Genomic DNA, 20,237 nt, shown 5'->3' with positions numbered 1-20,237 from the left:
ATTATTTTTCCGCCTGTGGCTCGACAGGCATTCACCGTCAACAAAATGGAATATGTTCTAGTATACTTAAACCAAGAATGTGGCACGCCCCTATTTGTATTATCATGTTTCACACTATGCCTGGTTCTTTTGCGCAGTGTCATAGTATGGATAGAATACTTAGTTAGACTAAGACTGGGCTGCCCCTGCTCAAGCATTACCGAAATAGCAGAAATGTCATCTACCTTTCCAATGGAATCTTTGACCGGCTTTGTTTTCGCTCCGCTCGTGCGTGGCACTCCTTACTCGCGGAGCGGCATACCGAAAAAAGAAAGGTTTTGGAAGCCCTGATTCACTCACACCATCTAGAGGTGAAACCAAACTATTGCAGCATCCTCAATATATCATAAGATATCAAATTGGATATCTCTTCCCTCACTTTCGGTGACCCTTATACTTTCTCGAGATGCAAGCAGAGGTCAAGAGAGGCGTGGTAGCACAAAAGAAGTCCTATATAATAATGAAACCTAGTATGCTGCTTGCTTGTCATGAGCGGCGGGGAGGTAGGCGAAGGTAGCTTGCTTCTCTTTTCCTAGGCTACCCGCACATGTTATTCGCGAAGAAAAAGCAGCGAGCGGTTATTCGCTTAGTAGAGCTACCGACCACCGGACGATGATCGCTTATTCAGTTTGTTATCCATTTCACCGAGAGTGAGGCTTTCCCATGGTAATGGAAAGGTCAGCGGAATGCGTAAAGGAATGCGCAATCAAGCATGCCTTAACTGGATAAATTCATTTATTTTACACAATTTTTTTAATTATGTCTTTTCTTCCTCTACACTTGCTCGGTCGGAGATAGCTGCTACTTACCTATGATTACTCGGTGGCCTCAGAGACCGAACTGATCTATTAACACCTACCTTATCTATGGGGTCTCGATCTCGAACTCAAACTGATGCCTAACTGCCTGAATCTCTGCTTCCTTCTACTACCAGTGAGCTAGCCTTAGTTATATTCAAAAAGGAAAAGGCGCTACTATACAATACATTAGTAGGGTAGGCTTTGCTAACTCAGCCGCTTACTTGTACTAATGGAGAACACCTCTTCCCGGGCTTCTGGCTTTAGTTTACAAACCTACCTGTCTTTCTTTTTCTTCCTTGACATTCATAAGTAAGATCTTGTGGTAGACTGCCCTCTTGGGAGGCACTTGGCAACTCACTCGTGCAGGGAGGGAAAGGGCTTTTCTTTCTATAGGAATATAGACCTGTCTTATTTCCACTCATTTCCTTTAAGTGATCTTATTTCGGGGATTGATCGGCCTACGCCACAAAGACGATTGTAGAAAGATACCAGGATTATACTCAAAAGACTTGCTTTTGTTGTTCCTATTCCTTATCATAGAACCTATTATCTTTTTTAGGAGTGTCGATTGAGAATACTCTTGCTCATCTTCCAACTCCTTTAATCCCGCAACACTTCCATATAGAGAACAAAGATAGGCTTACCATGTTCCATCAATAGCACCTAACCTATGCCGATTTTGGCGGACCGTGCTCAACCCCGGTGAACTCATGCGGTTCCGCTTGGGGCGGGCTCAACTATCTCACTTGAAGAAAGATAAACTAGAGAATATAAATAGAAGATCATCATGGTACAATTTATCATAAGAAAACGCAAGTTTCCGGCCCTTCCGACAATGATTGTTTAAGTTGCGGTACAAGATGAGTTCCCGTTTGAAAAATCCTTTATCTATTAGGTACGTTGCCCTTCGGGCCCTCAAAGAGGAACCATCACTATCTTTTTGTTAGGAATTTTGTCTATTTTATTCTTTCTTCGGGATTCAACGGCAAAAAGTCGACGTGAGGAGGGGCTATATGGGATATCTATCTACGGGGGCCTGCACTTTATTATAGGGAAAGAGGGGAAAGATGAACTTCATTCGGTAGCAGCATTCTTGAAGACTTTCCCCGCTCTAGAACAATAATAAGTAGTCAGTATAGCCAGTAGTTGGCCTTAAGCCTAGCTGTGTTACGGAATCGTGAGGCTTAAACGTGCATCCGCTATACTGTACGGGTTGTCTATATGCGAAGCTTGTCTATGACTCTAGGGACATCGTGGTACCACCGTAGGCCACGTTGTGCTATCGTGAGCATGAGCTTGGGTTCCGCTATGCTTGCGACGATAATAGCTATAAGGTGGTGTTTGGTTTTAAGAAAGGGGAGGAGAGGAAAAGAGTGGAATGGAGGGGAAAGGAGAAGAGAGGAGTGAAAGAGAATAGTGAAATTAAATTTCATTATTGGGTTTGACATAAAATTTAATAGGGAAAGGAATTTTAATTTTTTTTGGACAAATTTATCCTTTGCCTTAAATATTAAATTATCTATATTAATAATAAAATATAATTTAATATTAATACCAAACTTTTTTAATTTCAAACAGTTCTAAAACAATTCATGATTTATATTTAATATAAAATATAAAATAATTTAATATCTTAAACTATTTAATATAATTTAATATAAATAAAAGCCAGTCAATATAAGTCAACGTAGGTCAACATAAGTCAGCGCCGGTCAACGTCGACCAGCTATTTTCCAACGGAAGTCCGGCGAGTTCCGGCGGAGATTTGGTGTGTCAGCGGTGGTCCGGCAAAAATCCGGCGATGGTCCGGCGAAGTTCCGGCAGAAATCCGGTGAAGGCACGGCGATAGTTAATTATATTTATATATTTTCATATTAAATAAATAAATAAGTTTATTTATTTTATTAATTTTTTTAAATCATTCATTGAATTTGATTAATATAAAATTATTTATAATATTAAATTGATAAAATAAAATTATAAATAATTATTATTATTAATAACATTAAACAAGTTGAAATGTTGAAGGGCAATTTTGAAAACTTGTGTTTTCAACATAAGAGGAATTTAAATTCTTCACTTTTTGGTGTGGAATTTAAAGTCTACATTATAAGGGATATTAAATTTTAATAGAAATTAAATTCTTATATATTTTGTGCAACCAAACAATGAAAATAAAAATAAAATTTAAATTACTTTTCTCTCCTCCATTCTCGCCCCCCAACCAAACATCACCTAAGTATACGAAAGAACCCCTTTTTTGTAATTCCTATAATGCAATTGGAGTTTATCAGCATAAAAGAATCAATTTAGAGCAGTCTTTCTATCCTTTTTTTGGGGTTGCATGCCTAAGGCAATGTTTTTCGTTTTTGCAGATTGAGATGGATTGATCTTCGCTATCGTGCCTCTTCCTTGTACCAGTGGATGCTGCGGCAGTGCCTAATAAGCATGTAGTAAATGACTCTTGGTTCCTCGCCAAGGGTGTAATAAAGATTCAGTCCATAAGGGTTGTTGGGAAAATATGCTCTTTAAAAGCATATGTGTTTATTTAATTGTAATAAACATTTTTTCTGATTAATAAAATAATGAGGTATTTTATGCAAATATCTTAATTGCATTAATATTTTTATTAAAGTCCATTTAATCATATTATATGTATTTATGTGATCACCATGTGGATTCACAGAAGACATAAATACAAGTTATCTTATGATTAAATAAATTTAGTTCGCAGTTGATAAATAAAGTTGGGCACTTTATTTAGGTATAGACTGTAATAAATTCATTGAATGATTTATCTTAATCATGTATGAATTTATTGATGTAGTACGACTACATTGAATAGGATCACATATGAGATTTAATTAACTTTGTAATAACTGTCAGACTTATTAAATCTCATAGGCGTTGATTTTACTGTAATCTTAATCTTGAGTTAATTATGATTTCATGATTGTAATTGTTATTTCATTTGAGTTACCAATGGGCACGACACATCCTTGTGGTCAAGATTACCCGGTATCTTGGTGGGAGCAATTATGAGTATTGGAGTTATTGATTAATAATATAGAATTTGTACAACATATCTCTTGATGGGTTTTCGGCACTTGATGATAGAATTCTCTGGCCAGAGTGTGTCAACATATTTAGTATGTTGAAAATGATCATTAGAGAAAACCAGTAAGGATCAAGGAATAAGATGTTATTAAATTGATTGGACAGTTGAGATATCAATTTGATTAACGAAGTGGTATAAAGGATTGTGCAGTAAAGAAATCAATGTGGCTTGGGACGAATTATTATTCGAGCATACAATTATGGAAGTCAGTTCCAATCTTTTAGTGGAGTAGATTTGGAATTAAATAATTGGGCTAGTTTAATTACAGGTCTAATTATTGTAGCCACTATTGTATGTTCCCAAATGATCCCCGGGTTAGCTTATTTAATTGACTGCACCACTACTGGACTAATAAGTAAGATAACTAGCTATTTGGGTCAAAAGCCTAAATTTATCATTTAGTGGGAGGCTCCATTTAATTAGCTTTTGTGTAAGGGGCCTTATGTTATTTTACAAGGTGGGTCCCCTATAGAAAAAGCAAATAACGTGAGTTTTGTTTTTTGATTATTTGGAGCCTAGGGTTTTCACTAAAGGGTGATATAAAAGGCTTATTTTTCTCTAAAGAAAAGAAAAAAAGCCACTTTATACAGATAAGAGAAAAAGATTTTTCTCTCTATTGTTGAGAGAAAAATTTTCTCGTGCTAGTTGCTTTGGTAGTGATAAAGGCGCCCACACGTCAAGTGCAGATCGAACCTGAGTCATAACCTGAAAGATCATTGGTGCCAGTTCGTGTTCTAACAAGCGTGGTGGTGACGGATCGTGATCTAACAGGAGTGGTGGTGACGGATCATGATCTAGGAGCCTAAATCACTTCAACGGAAAAAGCCAAATCAGATTTTCAAGGTACGATTTCTAGATTACAAATTCTTATATATTATATGAGAGCGATCTTCAAAAGGTTTTATAAAAAATTTAAAAACCTGATTTTTCTCCAACAATTGGTATCAGAGCCTCCTCATATTAATATATAAGAATTTCGTATGAAATCATTCTTGAAATTTATGTATTAGAGTGGCATAATTTATTCAGATATATATTATTTGTTTAATATATGAATAAAGCATGTTTTGGTTTGTCTTAATTCATGGTTAGATTTTCTACTGTATTTTTCGTTTGGATCTGTAATAAGAGGGGTGGTTTTTTAATCACCATGTTTCCCTCTTGATTTAATTTACTGTTATAGAATTTTGTAAGCCAAAATTGGCCTAGGAAATTTGTAAATCAATCACGGATGACAGATCAAAGCGACGGAGGCCGGAAATTTCGACATCGACCACCGACCAGTGCACTCGCTACAGCCAACGAGCGGCACACGCTGCAAGCGCATGCTGGCAGTGCGCGCAGCAAGCAGCACACGTGCCAGCAGCATGCGCGGCCAGCCTGGCCAGCAGCAGCGTGTGCAGGGTTGTTTTGCTTCCAGCGTATCGACGACGGCAAACTCGACGTTGATAACGGCTGTCCGGTGAGATTGGCCTGAACAGTGGCCGTTTGTGGATATGGCGGCTAGGGAAGAAGAAAGAAAGAAAAATATGAATTTAGGGTTTCATGGTTTTTATCATGGAGGTCCCTATGGTTCCATAATGTTTCATTTGGGCAGAAAATTTTTAATTTTTTGCGTTTAAGTCCAAAAATAGTTTTGGGTTTGATGAATCCTAGTTTTAGGCTCAATTCAATTGGGCTTAATAGATTAAAATGCATAGATAAAATTGAATGTATTAAATTTATTTTTGGTCCAAAATTTTTATTTTAATAATAAATTTTAATCATTTATTTATTTCCTTTCAAAAATTAAAATTGGACCAATTATAAATTTAAAAGCTCAATTTCCCCTAGTCCATTAACAAAGACAAGCTTATGGAAGATGGACATTGACAAGAAGCCCAATGAAGATGAGGCTTAGGGTTAATGTATTTTTCATTATTAGGAAAGCCATGAATTAAGATTAATTAATTATTTTTCTATATGTTATGTTTTGGATGATAACATGCCATGATAACATGTCATATAGAATAGGTAGTGCCACTCTATGTATAATGATACATGTCATTCATTAATTATGAATTTCATTATATTGTTTGAAATTTGCCTATGCTTAATAATATTGGATATCATCTAGATAATATTATAGGAAGCATGCAATTAACAATATGTATATTTTAAAAAGGAAAAATCAATTTTAAAATATTCAGTGGGAGAGGGAAAATTCAAGATAATTTTTCCCATGGGCTCCATTGTTAGTTCAATAATAAAATTATATATATACCTCGACTTCATGATACGGTGATGCTCCCTACGGAGGGTATATATATTAGATATTTTATTTGATGAACTTCTTCAAAGATAAAATTGAAATATTTTTTAATCGATTGTTCGCCCCAACGGTGACTATTGATATAAAAAATATGTAGATTGAAACAATGGTTATACACTCAACTAAAATTTGTTATTAACCTTCCCAACGAAGCTCTGTTAACAAATTTAGGCCCAAAAAGGATAACGATAATTATTTATCATGTCTCTACATGAAAGTAAATAATCTAATGGATAATTGGGTCTAGTAAGTGTAGACATGACTTCCCCAACGGATAGCTTGTCAAAGCGGTACTAGATTATCGTTACAATAAATTAAAATGCATTTATGATTTTTTGCATTTTTGTCATTTATTGTGAATATTGTTTCAAAGTATTTATGCATGTCTATTTTGTTTTTTCAGAAAATGTCTTCCATCAACCCATTATTAATTATCCTTGTTAAAAATGAACTCACTGGCGAAAATTATTTAGATTGGAAACGCAATCTATTTAATATTCTCACTGCTAAGGGCTGCAAATATGTGTTGACCCAGCCTTGCCCTCCTGAACCATCCTTATACGATTATAGAAATCAGAGGGAGCCTTATGAGAAATGGTACGAAGCTAACAAAATGACTAAACGCTATATATTGGCTTCGATTTCTGTGGAACTGCATAAGAAACATCGGAGCATGGAAACAACCACTGAAATAATGGCTTGTCTTCATAAGATGTTTGGGCAAAATACTCATTTTGCTAGAGAAGCAGCATTAAAACGTATTACGGATACTAAGATGGAAGAGGGCACAAAAGTTCGTGATCATGTCCTCAAAATGATGGACTATTTGAATGAGGTAGAGATTCATGGTGTTCAAATCAATGATAAATCAAAGATTAACATTGTGATTGAATCTTTACCTGATACATTTAAAGAGTTTAAGGTCAGCTATATCTTAAACAATAAAGATATGACCTTAATTGAATTAATGCACGAACTACATGCTATAGAAGAATTTTATCATAGCAGAAAACTTCCTGAAAAAGGATTCTCTTCAAGGCTTAAGTCGAAAGACAAGAATGAGCAAGCAAGAGTTGGGATCGACAAACTGTCCACTAAAAGAAGTGGCAAGCCAAAAGGCAAGTGTTACAAATGTGGACAGAAGGGTCACTGGAAGAAAGATTGTCCTAAGATTATTAAAATCAGGTATATGAAATTTTTAAGCTTCCTAATTAGTTCAGATTTCTATTGATTCATACAATAATGAATTCTGAGATAACTAATCTTATTTATAATTAATTTATTTGGTTTTCAGGAAACCAAAAGATTAAGTGAAGAAAGCTTCAAACAGCAGTTGAGGACATGCTAGTTTATATCAATTGAAAGACTAGATCAATTTTACAAGACTTTAGTTTTGATATTTGTCTTTATTTTTCCAAATATTAGAGGAATTTAATTTCGGTGGCTTGTTTTAATAAACAGAAGTACACTGTTATTTTTGGATCCTCTATTTATTACTTATTTTGGTTATTTATAAAGACAATTTATATCATAGAAGTACATTGATCTATTCAAATTAAGATATAATGATAAAAAGTATATGCATTTATCTAAGAAAAGAAATGTTTCTTCTAACCAAAAATCACCTCTGATATTTATGCTTAAGTCATATAAACTATAATAAGATTTTAAGAAAATGATTAATGATAGACTTGCTAGCCTATTAAGATTGATCATTGTAACTCTATAAATCTTATTTAGAAAAGTAATATGACAAGGATGCTCTTTTTGAGCTAAAAGCATAACATTGTATTTGATGATTTAGCGCATACAAATGTATACGAACTAATCAGTATACATGTTATAAGAGGTTATGAGTATTCTATCAATCTTGTTGATGAATATTCATTTTATTTATGTTTGTCTAAATGCGTCATGATTCCATTGCTTTTGAAATTCAAAAGAGTACATGGATAAGACAGAAGCAATTAGACAGGAACATAAAAGAACTTCGATATGATCGAAACAAAGAATATCTCTATGGAGAATTCAAGCACTATTTGGTTGTCAATGAACACTATGATACAATAGTGTAATTAAATAGAGAAACAAGATTCTTTTGGATAAGACAAGATATATACTAAGTGATTTATCATTTACCTTTTTGATTCCAGATACTAGTATTTGAAACTACAAAGTTTATTGAACTTAGTTTCATCTATCTCGGTGTCTACTACTCCAAGCTATTATGAAAAAGTCACAAACATGGCTTGAGACACATTCGTATTTGGAGTTTACTAGTATTTCTACTAGAATCAGAGATAGAGAAGATGGATTCGTGTTCAGAAGCTTGCATGTTTTAGGTATCTTAAAGGAATAGGGAAAGTCTGAATTGTAGTCCTCAAGATAGGAATGTATTTATAGAAATATTCTTTACTTTCTTTGAGGAAGACTATATAATGACTTATAACCTAAGAGTAAGGTAAAACTAGAGAAATAAAAGAGATCAGGTTGATGCTCAGCTTTCAACACCTGTTATAGAACATAAAGAACAGCAACAACAAGTTGATCAGCACATGATTATCCTTGAACAACCATCACTTTTAGAACCTCGTCGTAGTGGGAGGGTAACTAGGTTACCTGCGAGATACATGCTTTTGTGAGAAACCTATATGGCTATTTCAGATGAACATGTACAAGATCCCACTAGTTACAACGAAGCTCTAATAGATAGAGATGTTGAATTTTGAAAAAGGCCATGAATCAAGAAATGGAATCTATGTATTCCAATAAAGTCTGGGAACTTGTAGAGGCACCAAATGGGGTAAAACCTATAGGGTGCAAGTGGATCTACAAGAGAAAAAGAGGAGTAGAAGGAAGGGTGGAAACATTTAAAGCAAGATTAGTAGCCAAAGGGTTTACTCAGAAAGAAGGAATCGATTATGAGGAAACCTTTTCTCCGGTTGCTATGCTTAAATCCATCAGGATTCTGCTCTCCATTGCCGCAGTGCTAGATTATGAAATTTGGCAAATAGATGTCAAGATTGCCTTTCTTAACGGGCATCTTGAAGAAAACATCTACATGCAGCAACCAGATGGATTTATACAAAAAGGCTAAGAACACATGGTATGTAAGTTGCAGAGATCCATTTATGGATTGAAGCAAGCATCCTGGTCATGGAACATCAGATTTGATCAAGCAATTAAATCGCTTGGATTCATTCAGAACATTGATGAACCATGTGTGTACAAGAAAATTCAGGGAAAATTTGTAGCCTTCCTAGTTCTTTGTGTAGACAATATTCTCCTGATTGGAAACGATATAGGAGTATTGACTACAATAAAGATTTGGTTAGCAAAACAATTTGATATGAAAGACTTGGGAGAGACAAGTTATATTCTTGGTATCAAGTTACTACGAGACCGGAAGAATAAAACTTTAGCCTTGTCTCAAGCGGTCTATATCGATAAGATATTGGCTAGATTTAGCATGGAAAAATTCCAAGAGTGGTTTATTACCATTCAGACATGGAATTACATTCTCTAAGGATCAATCACCTAAAACATCTGAAGAGATAGAGAGAATGAGACGAGTTCCCTGTGCAGAAGCTGTGGGAAGTCTCATGTATGCCATGCTTTGCACTAGGCCAGACATCTGTTTTGCGGTAGGGATGGTTAGCAGATATCAATTTAATCCTGGACCTCAATACTGGACTGCAGTCAAGCATATTATAAAGTATCTGAAAAGAACTAAAAATTATATGCTTGTGTATTCTGGTGATGAACTTATTCTAGTGGGTTATACTAATTCTGATTTTTTGTCAGATAAGGATTTTAGAAAATCAACTTCCAGCTATGTGTTTATATTAGGAAGTGGAGCTATTAGTTAGATGAGTGTGAAGTAATCTTGTATCACAGACTCCACAACTGAAGCTGAATATGTGGCTACATCTGAAGCTGCAAAAGAAGCTATATAGGCTCCACAAGTTCCTACAAAATCTTGAGGTGGTACCTGTTGTAACTACACCCCTTAAACTATTTTGTGATAGTGGTGGTGCAGTAGCTCAATCTAAGGAACCACAAGAAACAAAACATACTGACAGGAAGTATCATCTTATAAGGGAATAGTGTAGAAAGGTTATATGACAGTACCCCAAATGGCATTAGATGCTAAATGACAGATCTTATTACAATGGCCATTAGTGGGAAACCTTTATAACCTGCACTTAGAGCCCTAGAGCATGTGCAATATGTCAGATATACTTTGAGAGCTAGTGGGAGATTGTTAGGAAAATATGCTCTTTAAAAGCATATGTCTTTATTTAATTGTAATAAACATTTTTTCTGATTAATAAAAATAATGAGGTATTTTATGCAAATATCTTAATTGCATTAATATTTTTATTAAAATCCATTTAATCATATTATATGTATTTATGTGATCACCATGTGGATTCACAGAAGACATAAATACAAGTTATCTTATGATTAAATAAATTTAGTTCGCAGTTGATAAATAAAGTTGGGCACTTTATTTAGGTATAGACTGTAATAAATTCATTGAATGATTTGTCTTAATCATGTATGAATTTATTGATGTAGAACGACTACATTGAATAGGATCACATATGAGATTTAATTAACTTTGTAATAACTGTCAGACTTATTAAATCTCATAGGCGTTGATTTTACTGTAATCTTAATCTTGAGTTAATTATGATTTCATGATTGTAATTGTTATTCCATTTGAGTTACCAATGGGCACGACACATCCTTGTGGTCAAGATTACCCGGTATCTTGGTGGGAGCAATTATGAGTATTGGAGTTATGGATTAACAATATAGAATTTGTACAACACATCTCTTGATGGGTTTTCGGCACTTGATCATAGAATTCTCTGGCCAGAGTGTGTCAACATATTTAGTATGTTGAAAATGATCATTAGAGAAAACCAGTAAGGATCAAGGAATAAGATGTTATTAAATTGATTGGACAGTTGAGATATCAATTTAATTAACGAAGTGGTATAAAGGATTGTGCAGTAAAGAAATCAATGTGGCTTGGGACGAATTATTATTCGAGCATACAATTATGGAAGCCAATTCCAATCTTTTAGTGGAGTAGATTTGGAATTAAATAATTGGGCTAGTTTAATTACAGGTCTAATTATTGTAGCCACTATTGTATGTTCCCAAATGATCCCCGGGTTAGCTTATTTAATTGACTGCACCACTACTGGACTAATAAGTAAGATAACTAGCTATTTGGGTCAAAAGCCTAAATTTATCATTTAGTAGGAGGCTCCATTTAATTAGCTTTTGTTTAAGGGGCCTTATGTTATTTTACAAGGTGGGTCCCCTATAGAAAAAGCAAATAACGTGAGTTTTATTTTTTGATTATTTGGAGCCCAGGGTTTTCACTAAAGGGTGATATAAAAGGCTTATTTTTCTCTAAAAAAAAGAAAAAAAGCCACTTTATACAGATTAGAGAAAAAGATTTTTCTCTCTATTGTTGAGAGAAAAATTTTCTCGTGCTAGTTGCTTTGGTAGTGATAAAGGCACCCACACGTCAAGTGCTGATCGAACCTGAGTCATAACCTGGAAGATCATTGGTGCCAGTTCGTGTTCTAACAAGCGTGGTGGTGACGGATCGTGATCTAACAAGAGTGGTGGTGACGGATCGTGATCTAGGAGCCTAAATCACTTCAACGGAAAAAGCCAAATCGGATTTTCAAGGTACGATTTCTAGATTACAAATTCTTATATATTATATGAGAGCGATCTTCAAAAGGTTTTATAAAAAATTTAAAAACCTGATTTTTCTCCAACAAGGGTTGCATTCTATATACGCTTTCCAAACTGTTTGGGTCGTTGCGTGGCCTCAAAGAATTGTTCCTCCGGTGTGAAACCAGTTGGTTCTGTTATAAAATGTGGTGCGGGTTCATCTCTCTCGACCAGTTCAGGTTCAAGGGAAGGGTGCTCGAGGGGACCCAGACTTGAAATCTCTTAAAGAAAGAAAGCTTTCGATTCACTTAGAAAACACTGATCCCTCACCTTGATACTAAACCGGATCGAGCCCGGGATCTTCTTGAAAATGGGAAGATCTAGGATAGGCTGTTCTTTATCTTTAAGTTCATTCACTGTAGGTTCTCTTACTTGCTCTAGTGGCTGACAAACGCCAACCGGGAGGGGAGGCTCAGGAATCGACAGGTCAGATAGATAGTTGACCTTTTGAGGTAAGGAATTGGCCTGTTCAGGTCAAATCATCCATGAACCCTAAGTAGCACATGCAATTGGATCACGCTAGCTCAATATTGGTGTGCTTGAAATTTGCATGCAAGGAATTTGTCTTCAAATTTACCTCGTCAAAGCTGAATGCATGCATGTGTATTTGAATTTCAATTTTGAATTTTTCAACAGATGGCGTGTAAGGATCGCCTTAAGCTTGCGGTCCAATATCCGGTGAAATATCCGCCATTTCCATGAGCAAATATTGACAAATCATGAATGAATTGCGGATCGACCATTCATAATGGCCAAAGACCATTCAACTTCTTCAATGATCCCCAACCTCACCATTTGGCATTTAATTGCATGAACAAAATTGTCAAAGAATTTTGCTATTTCATTATCACGCTTTTACCGAGCAATTATTTTGCCCTATTTTCTTTAATGTTTTCCCACATTCAAGTCAAATTTTCAACGTGTAGAAAATTTAGCACTTGTTGGTCGGGTAAGACTTCTTTTTATCGCGGTTTAAAAAAAATTCAAATATTTTAATAATAAATTTAGCTATTGAAAATTATATTTAAATAAATTTTTTTCAGGGAACAATAATGGAATTAAAATTTATGTGGTTAACAATATTGATTATTGATGAAAATTAAAAAATAATGGTTTAAGTGAAACAACTTTTTCAAGAAAACAAATTTACCAGATTCCATGTGTATAAATTTGTTGAAACAGATAGTGAAAATATATAAGATTTTCTTATTTTCCCAAGCCTTTTGGTTTTCAAGCATCTATATTTGGCTAGTCACCCGAATGTAAATCTTGAGGGAGATAGAAGTGTTATAATAAGCTCACATTATTTTCAAAAAATAGAGATAAACAAAGAGATTGGGCAATTAATCAATTAATTCTTATGTATTTTTTTCACTTATGTTTGTTTAGCCATATTTGCTATTAAGGTTGGTTTAAGATAAATTTTATTTCAATGTTTTACCCAAGATACATAAAATGACCAAATTATCCAAAGATAATGTGATAATGTTCCTATATCTAACAATCTAAGTATTTAGTTTTGTGACTTACAACATGACATCCAATAAATTACATGAGTCTTATGCCATAAAAATATTTTGTTAGTTTAACTAAATCTTAATAATCATTCTAATAAATTTGTTTTGATACATTTTTTAGAAATTATAAATTTTGTATAAAATTCAAAAACTCTGAACTTAAAGTAAATTTTTTGGTATTTTGCTACTTTTACCTTATAAGAGTAAATAATCAATTTAAAATTATGACAAAGCAATCTTTTTAGTCAAATATGATAAAAAAATTAAAGTCACAAAACAAATCAAGGTAGATTTAATTAATTACTTCTCAAACTTCTTCTTTATTTGAATTTTCTTAAAAATAATGTGAATTTATTATAATTATTTTCTTGAAGTAGGGTGGGTTTACAAAAATTGTGGTATGAAAATATCAGCACTGTAAATGAAAAAAAATGAGAAAAAAATGGTCACATTTCGTCATTTAACAAAATGATTATATAGATACTTTTGGAATAATTACGCCTAGATAAAAATAATTCGATCACTACAATAAAAGACATAGTTGTCGTAGGAAGAGACGATGTCACTATTTTTTAAAACAACTATATATATTTATAAAAATTGTACAAGACCACGTAAGTGCTTTAATTTCCCCTTAAAACAATTTAAAAAAATCAATTGAAGATTCGGATCCCTTTTTTTTTTTTTTTGCAATAGTACAATTGGAAGAAAAATATATCTACAAAGCTCACAAAAGACCCGTCATCCTTTTATCAATCAACCATTGTATTATATATTCATGTGAGAATCTGAATACTCACAAAAATTGCTCGTGGCATAGAGCAATAGTCACCATTCATTTCGCATAGAAAACGTCGTCATTTTGTTTATAAACCAAAAACTTATTATCACTTATTTGTTGCCGGCCTAATGAGTGGTTTTCAAATAGTATTATTTGGTTGGTTCCGAGTTTGAGTCCTAAAACTAAAGGAAATAAGGAATTAATTTGAACTTTGTCTATTATTCTATCATTTAAAGAAAAATAAATAAAATATATATTATCACAAATTTAAATTATCCATTTATAAGGGGAAACATAAGAATCGTGGCTGATTTTGTCAATTTATGTGTAAACAGTCAAAGACGCTGAGATAAAATTACTAAGTAAAAAATTATAAATTTCTCACACTAAAAGATGTTATCAATTTATCACTCAGAAATAAGGAGACAATTTTCGGATTTTGAACTGCTGAAATAGCTCCATTGATTTTAACATCTATAGCGTACAACATTATTGCACGGAAACACCACAAATTGAGTCCCCCACATGAACGGTCGAGTCTCACATTTTCAACAAAAATCATAAACATTAAAGCACACGTATAAGAAATTAATTAAATAAAAAAATAATTATTTCATTAAATATGATTTCATCATTAATCTTAATATAAGAAAATTAGTTAGACATACTTAAATAAGGAGCAACAAAATAAATAAAATCAATCATGGAGAATTAAATTACTGCTGCTGCCACTATTCTTCTTCTCCTTTTCTGCCTTGCGTCTGCCTTTTTTTTTCCTCTTTGGCGGCTCCCTCTCTTCTAGGGGTGGGCAAAAAAAGTTAATTAATCAAAAATCGAACCGAACCGATCGGTTCGGTTCGGTTTTTGTGCGGTTTTTTTACTTCTAAAAAACCGAAATAGTAATATCATACAAATAGTAAAATTAATCGGTTCGGTTTTCGATTTTTTTAAAAAAACCGAAAAACCGAACCGGAATCTCAAATAAATCGATTGTAAAAAAACCCTAAAGCTTAAATCTAAACACTTCTGACTTCTGTCTCCCGCTGGCCGCTGCTCTGCTCGTCGTGACTTCTTCTGTTCGCTGGCCGTTGCTCGTCGTGATTTCTTCTATTCCCGCTGGCCGCTGTTCGTCGTGACCTTCAGCCACACTTCTGTCTTCTTCTGTCCCCTCTGCTCGTCGCCACCGCTGCAAGCTCGTTGCCGCCGCTGCTCGTCAGTCATCACTGCTGCTGCTGCCACTGTCACCTGCCGTGTGAACTGTGAAGATTGGTATTTGTTTTCTGGAAGTTTATCTCTCAGCAACCTTAAGAAGTTCTCCTTTCCTTCACTCTCGATCGCCTTCACAAGGTAAACAACAAAAAAAGTTTTGATTTCAATCGAAGTTCTTCAGTGATGGAAACGGAATGATATTGTTATTTCTTGTAATTGAAAGGAACCAGAACTTGTTTAAGTAAATGCAAGATTTTGTGATATTTAATTTTTGTGATTTTGTAATTGAAAGGAACCGCTGCTGAAATATTTCATGTTTGTACCTGTGTTACGGAAATGGAGAATTTAGATAACCATCAAATCATGAGTGGTAATAATGGAGAATTTAGACAGTTCTCCAATTAACTCTGTCTTTGGCATTTCCAATTAACTCTGTCTCTCTCTGCACCTTTTGCCTTGACTTACTGTCTTCTTCCCTTTTGTTTCTGCTTTCACTTAAACTTTCAGCTTCCATGATCATTATGGTGCCCAGAAAATGCTTTACTTTCTATGAAAATTTGCCTGTTGGGTTGGCCATTTATATTTGTACATGGCTAGTCGAAGAATTGCAGGTCCTCGGGTTCTTTACATTTAATTAGTTACAATTTTTAATTTAATTGCAAGACTTGAAGTACTTATATAAGTCAATCAAGTCATATTATTGTTGCATGTTGCCATGTTGATGGGATTCTCACTTTCTCAGTCTGGAAGGCTGCTTAAATGGAAATCCAATTGATGAATTTGTGTCCTGTTGGATTAACATTTTCTTCCTCAAAACATTTTATCCTCTTAGAAATTAATATTGTAGCAAGCTTTATTTTATTTTATTTTACAATTTTTGTTTGTTAACTTTTTATGTTTATGGTAGATTTATTAGTTTAAGGCTTTAAATTTAAAAAAACTCAAAATAGATCCAATAGGTCCATAATCGAAATAATCGAACCGAACCGAATCGAATTATTTCGATTAATCGAGTATTTGATTATTTTGGTGATTTGATTAATCGCGATTATGATTTTAAAATAATCGTAATCGAACGATTATGAAAAATTTAGTAAAAAACCGAACCGAACCGAACCGCGCCCACCCCTACTCTCCTCTTCGTCCAAAACCCAAAAGCTTACTTATAGAATCTTCAAAATGGGCCCCACCTTTTCAATTCTAAAGCCGAAAGGCTTTGGCCTTTTATTTGTTTTTGCTCTCACCACTTGGTATTTAATTGCATGAACAAAATTGTCAAGGAATTTTGCTATTTCATTATCACTCTTTTGCGGAGCAATTATTTGGATTAATATCCTTAGTCTGAACACTCTTGATCTTTTATAGATCTTATGTCACTTGTATTTTAGTGTTAGTATAAGATTAAGATTTAACTATTTTTTTTTTAATTTATTAACCACCAATTGTGTTAATAAAATTTACTCATATAAAGACTAGATCAAGAGAGAATTATGATTTCAATTATTTTGTCCTATTGTCTTTAATGTTTTCCCACATTCAAGTCAAATTTTCAACATGTAGAAAATTAAGCACTTGTTGGTCGGATTAGACTTCTTTTTATCGTGGTTGAAAAAATTCAAATATTTTAATAATACATTTAGCTATTGAAATTTATAATTAAATATTTTTTTTTTTCGGGGAACAATAATGGAGATAAAATTTATGTGGTTAAGAATATTGATTATTGATGAAAATTAAAAAATAATAGTTTAGGTGAAGCAACTTTTTCAAGAAACACAAATTTACCAGATTCTGTGTGTATAACATTTTCAACACTAAAAATGTGAGTTCCTGATATCATATATAAATATGTAAAAAGGGAAGGGAGGATGAAAGATAAATTGAAGTGAAAGGAAGAAATGGAAGGTGAGAACACAAAACCAAAGATACTAATCTTTGGGGGTACTGGATACCTCGGTAAGTATATGGTGAAAGCAAGTGTTGCTTCTGGTCACAAAACTTTTGTTTATGCTCGACCTGTTACACAAAATTCAAGAACCTCCAAGGTTGAAATCCACAAGGAATTTCAGGGTATTGGCGTCACCATTATTGAGGTTACTTCATTAGTCAATTATCTCGATCTCCTTGGGTTTTGTTTATTTATTTATTTTTTTGCTCTTTTTTTCCCTCTTTAAATGCACGCCCGAAATTCGAGCCTCAAACCTCTTATACTTCTTTTTATGAGATTAATTTTGTGTTGATGTAATTGGAACCCTTCGATATTATTTGTAATAATACTGTTGAAATTAAAATAGGGAGAGCTAGACGAGCACGAGAAAATTGTATCTGTACTTAAGGAAGTAGATGTGGTGATATCTACTGTAGCTTATCCTCAGTTTCTTGATCAACTGAAAATTGTTGATGCCATCAAAGTTGCTGGTAACATCAAGGTATTTGATTGAGCTCTTTCTTTTTTAAAAATAAAATAAATCGCTTGTTGTCCTTTTGTTTTTTTTGGAGAAATTGAAATATAGTTTGTTTATTAATTGAAAAATATTAGAAACTTTTAAATGTGGATGTCCGCACTATGTAAATGTAGATTTAGGTGAGGCAATTGTAGTTAGCTATAGGCTACTTAATTAGCAAAATATATAAGATCACAAACTCTAATTTAATATTTGCATCTTTTTACCATTCTAGTGTCTTTTTACAATTCAGTGCTGCACTGCTTCAAATTTGTTTATATAGAACAGATCTTAAAGACACTATGTATTGGTTGCTAGAGGTTTCTTCCATCTGAGTTTGGATGTGAAGAGGACAGGGTGAGGCCTCTGCCCCCTTTTGAAGCTTGCTTGGAGACAAAAAGAATAGTAAGAAGGGCAATAGAAGCAGCTCAAATTCCCTACACCTTTGTCTCAGCAAATCTCTGTGGTGCTTACTTTGCGAATGTCTTGCTTCGTCCATCTGAATCACATGATGATGTTGTTGTTTATGGAAGTGGTGAAGCAAAAGGTACGTATACCTTCCCAATGCAGAAGTCCACGCATATTAAAATAAAATTTACACTAAAAGTTCATTTTTTTAATATCTTTTTTATGTTCTATCATCTATTTATCTATTTCAGCTGTCTTTAATTACGAGGAAGATATAGCTAAATGTACAATCAAAGTGATAAATGATCCAAGGACATGCAATCGAATTGTGATTTATCGACCGCAAGCAAGCATTATATCACAACTTGAATTGATCTCCCTTTGGGAACAAAAGACTGGATGGAATTTCAAAAGAGTTCACGTTTCTGAGGAAGAACTAGTAAAGCTATCTGAGAGTAAGAATTTTGATTTTTTATTTAATTTTTTTAATAAAATTATTTACTTTTATATAAAGTCATAAAAGGATAAAATCACTACAAGCAGAATCAGAATGATGTTCTATTCCATTGGGCCAAAGTGTAAATCTAGTGGGTCAATACGTGAATTGTTTTGGTTAAATTTCAAAGCAGACCCTCATCATTTATAATTTTTTTACCATAACCAAATATGTTTCTTGTGTAAGATATTTATCACTAATTTGAATGTTAATTGTTTGAAGTTAGTATTTAACTAAGGGTACCATAACCCACAGTCTGAGCATTATTAGATAATTAAAAAATCAAGAAAATGAAATAAAAACTATCTAATTATACCAGTTTGGGTATGATGTCACAATAGGATAATTTTTCTTATTAAATGAAGTTAATTAATTGTGTGTTTCCCAAACCTAAAAGTATTTATTTAATGTTAGGGTGATTTAACAGCTTTAATTTTAAAATTTTTTAAAAATAAAGAAAAATTAGTTAGCCCATTCTAAGAAAAATTCTTATCTTCACCTATGCTTAATTCCACCCTTGACTATAAGATTTCAGAGGTCTCAATTTCTTTGACATCTCATTTATTTTTAAACTCAATTAATACTGTTCATTACAACCTATCCATTTTCAATTGTTGCAGCCTTACCACCTCCAGAAGACATACCAATATCCATTATACACAGCGCACTTGCTAAGGGTGACTTGATGAACTTTGAACTTGGAGAGGATGACATTGAAGCTTCAATGCTGTACCCTGATTTTAAATTCACCACAATCGATCAACTTCTTGACATTTTTCTAATTGACCCCCCAAAGCCTGCACGTACGGCTTTTGAATAAGCAGCTTAATTTATGTAATTTTCGACTTTAATTAATTATGTTTCCAAAACTAGTCCTATCCTTGTTTTGTGTCAATAAATCAAAAGAAAGAATAACAGAACATGCATGGAACTCCATGCATATTTTTAAGCATTTATATATTTTTACTATATAGAAAAATGCTGTGATGTTAAAATAATGATAATAATAAGCAGAAAACATAACTAATCACGATATAGTTTATAGTGAGAATGATACATTATCAAAGAAATATTGAAAAAATAATTCATTTTCAAAAGAAACTTATCATACTGATCTTCCATTTTGATCTTTCCCCCTTTAAATTCAATGATATAAAAATTTTTAGATTCGGTTCCCAAAAATTGAGGGAGTAGAAGGCAGGTGTTGGAGCAGGGGTAGATAGTGGGCTAAAATAATTAAAGTGGAAACTATTTTTGATCAATAATATTTGATCAAAGATAAAGGGAAGTGGAAAGGATTTTACTAGTGGAAGATTTTGTTGTTCTTAACTTCCTTGCTTGAATTGGATAC

At 33.5% G+C, this 20,237-nt stretch overlaps 1 protein-coding gene across 1 annotated transcript; it reads left to right on the top strand.

Moving 5' to 3' along the window:
• The first annotated feature begins 17,436 nt into the window (after positions 1–17,436).
• Positions 17,437–19,706, top strand: LOC18049363 (eugenol synthase 1). The gene is made up of 5 exons (XM_006441475.1): positions 17,437–17,631; positions 17,833–17,967; positions 18,301–18,529; positions 18,642–18,845; positions 19,507–19,706. Exons 1-5 carry the CDS (start codon positions 17,437–17,439, stop codon positions 19,704–19,706), a joined length of 963 nt encoding a protein of 320 aa, XP_006441538.1.
• Positions 19,707–20,237: the final 531 nt, after the last annotated feature.

The sequence above is a fragment of the Citrus clementina genome, unplaced genomic scaffold (assembly GCF_000493195.1).
Source record: "Citrus clementina cultivar Clemenules unplaced genomic scaffold, Citrus_clementina_v1.0 scaffold_3, whole genome shotgun sequence".
NCBI lineage: Eukaryota > Viridiplantae > Streptophyta > Magnoliopsida > Sapindales > Rutaceae > Citrus > Citrus x clementina.
This window is presented reverse-complemented; position numbering and strand designations above follow the sequence as displayed.

Excerpts from the sequence above, each read along its gene's own strand:
- LOC18049363 (XM_006441475.1), top strand. The coding sequence starts at position 17,437 with ATGGAAGGTGAGAACACAAAACCAAAGATACTAATCTTTGGGGGTACT. Across the intron at positions 17,968-18,300 it reads AAGTTGCTGGTAACATCAAG|AGGTTTCTTCCATCTGAGTT; the intron begins GTATTTGATTGA and ends ATTGGTTGCTAG. Across the intron at positions 18,846-19,506 it reads ACTAGTAAAGCTATCTGAGA|CCTTACCACCTCCAGAAGAC; the intron begins GTAAGAATTTTG and ends CAATTGTTGCAG.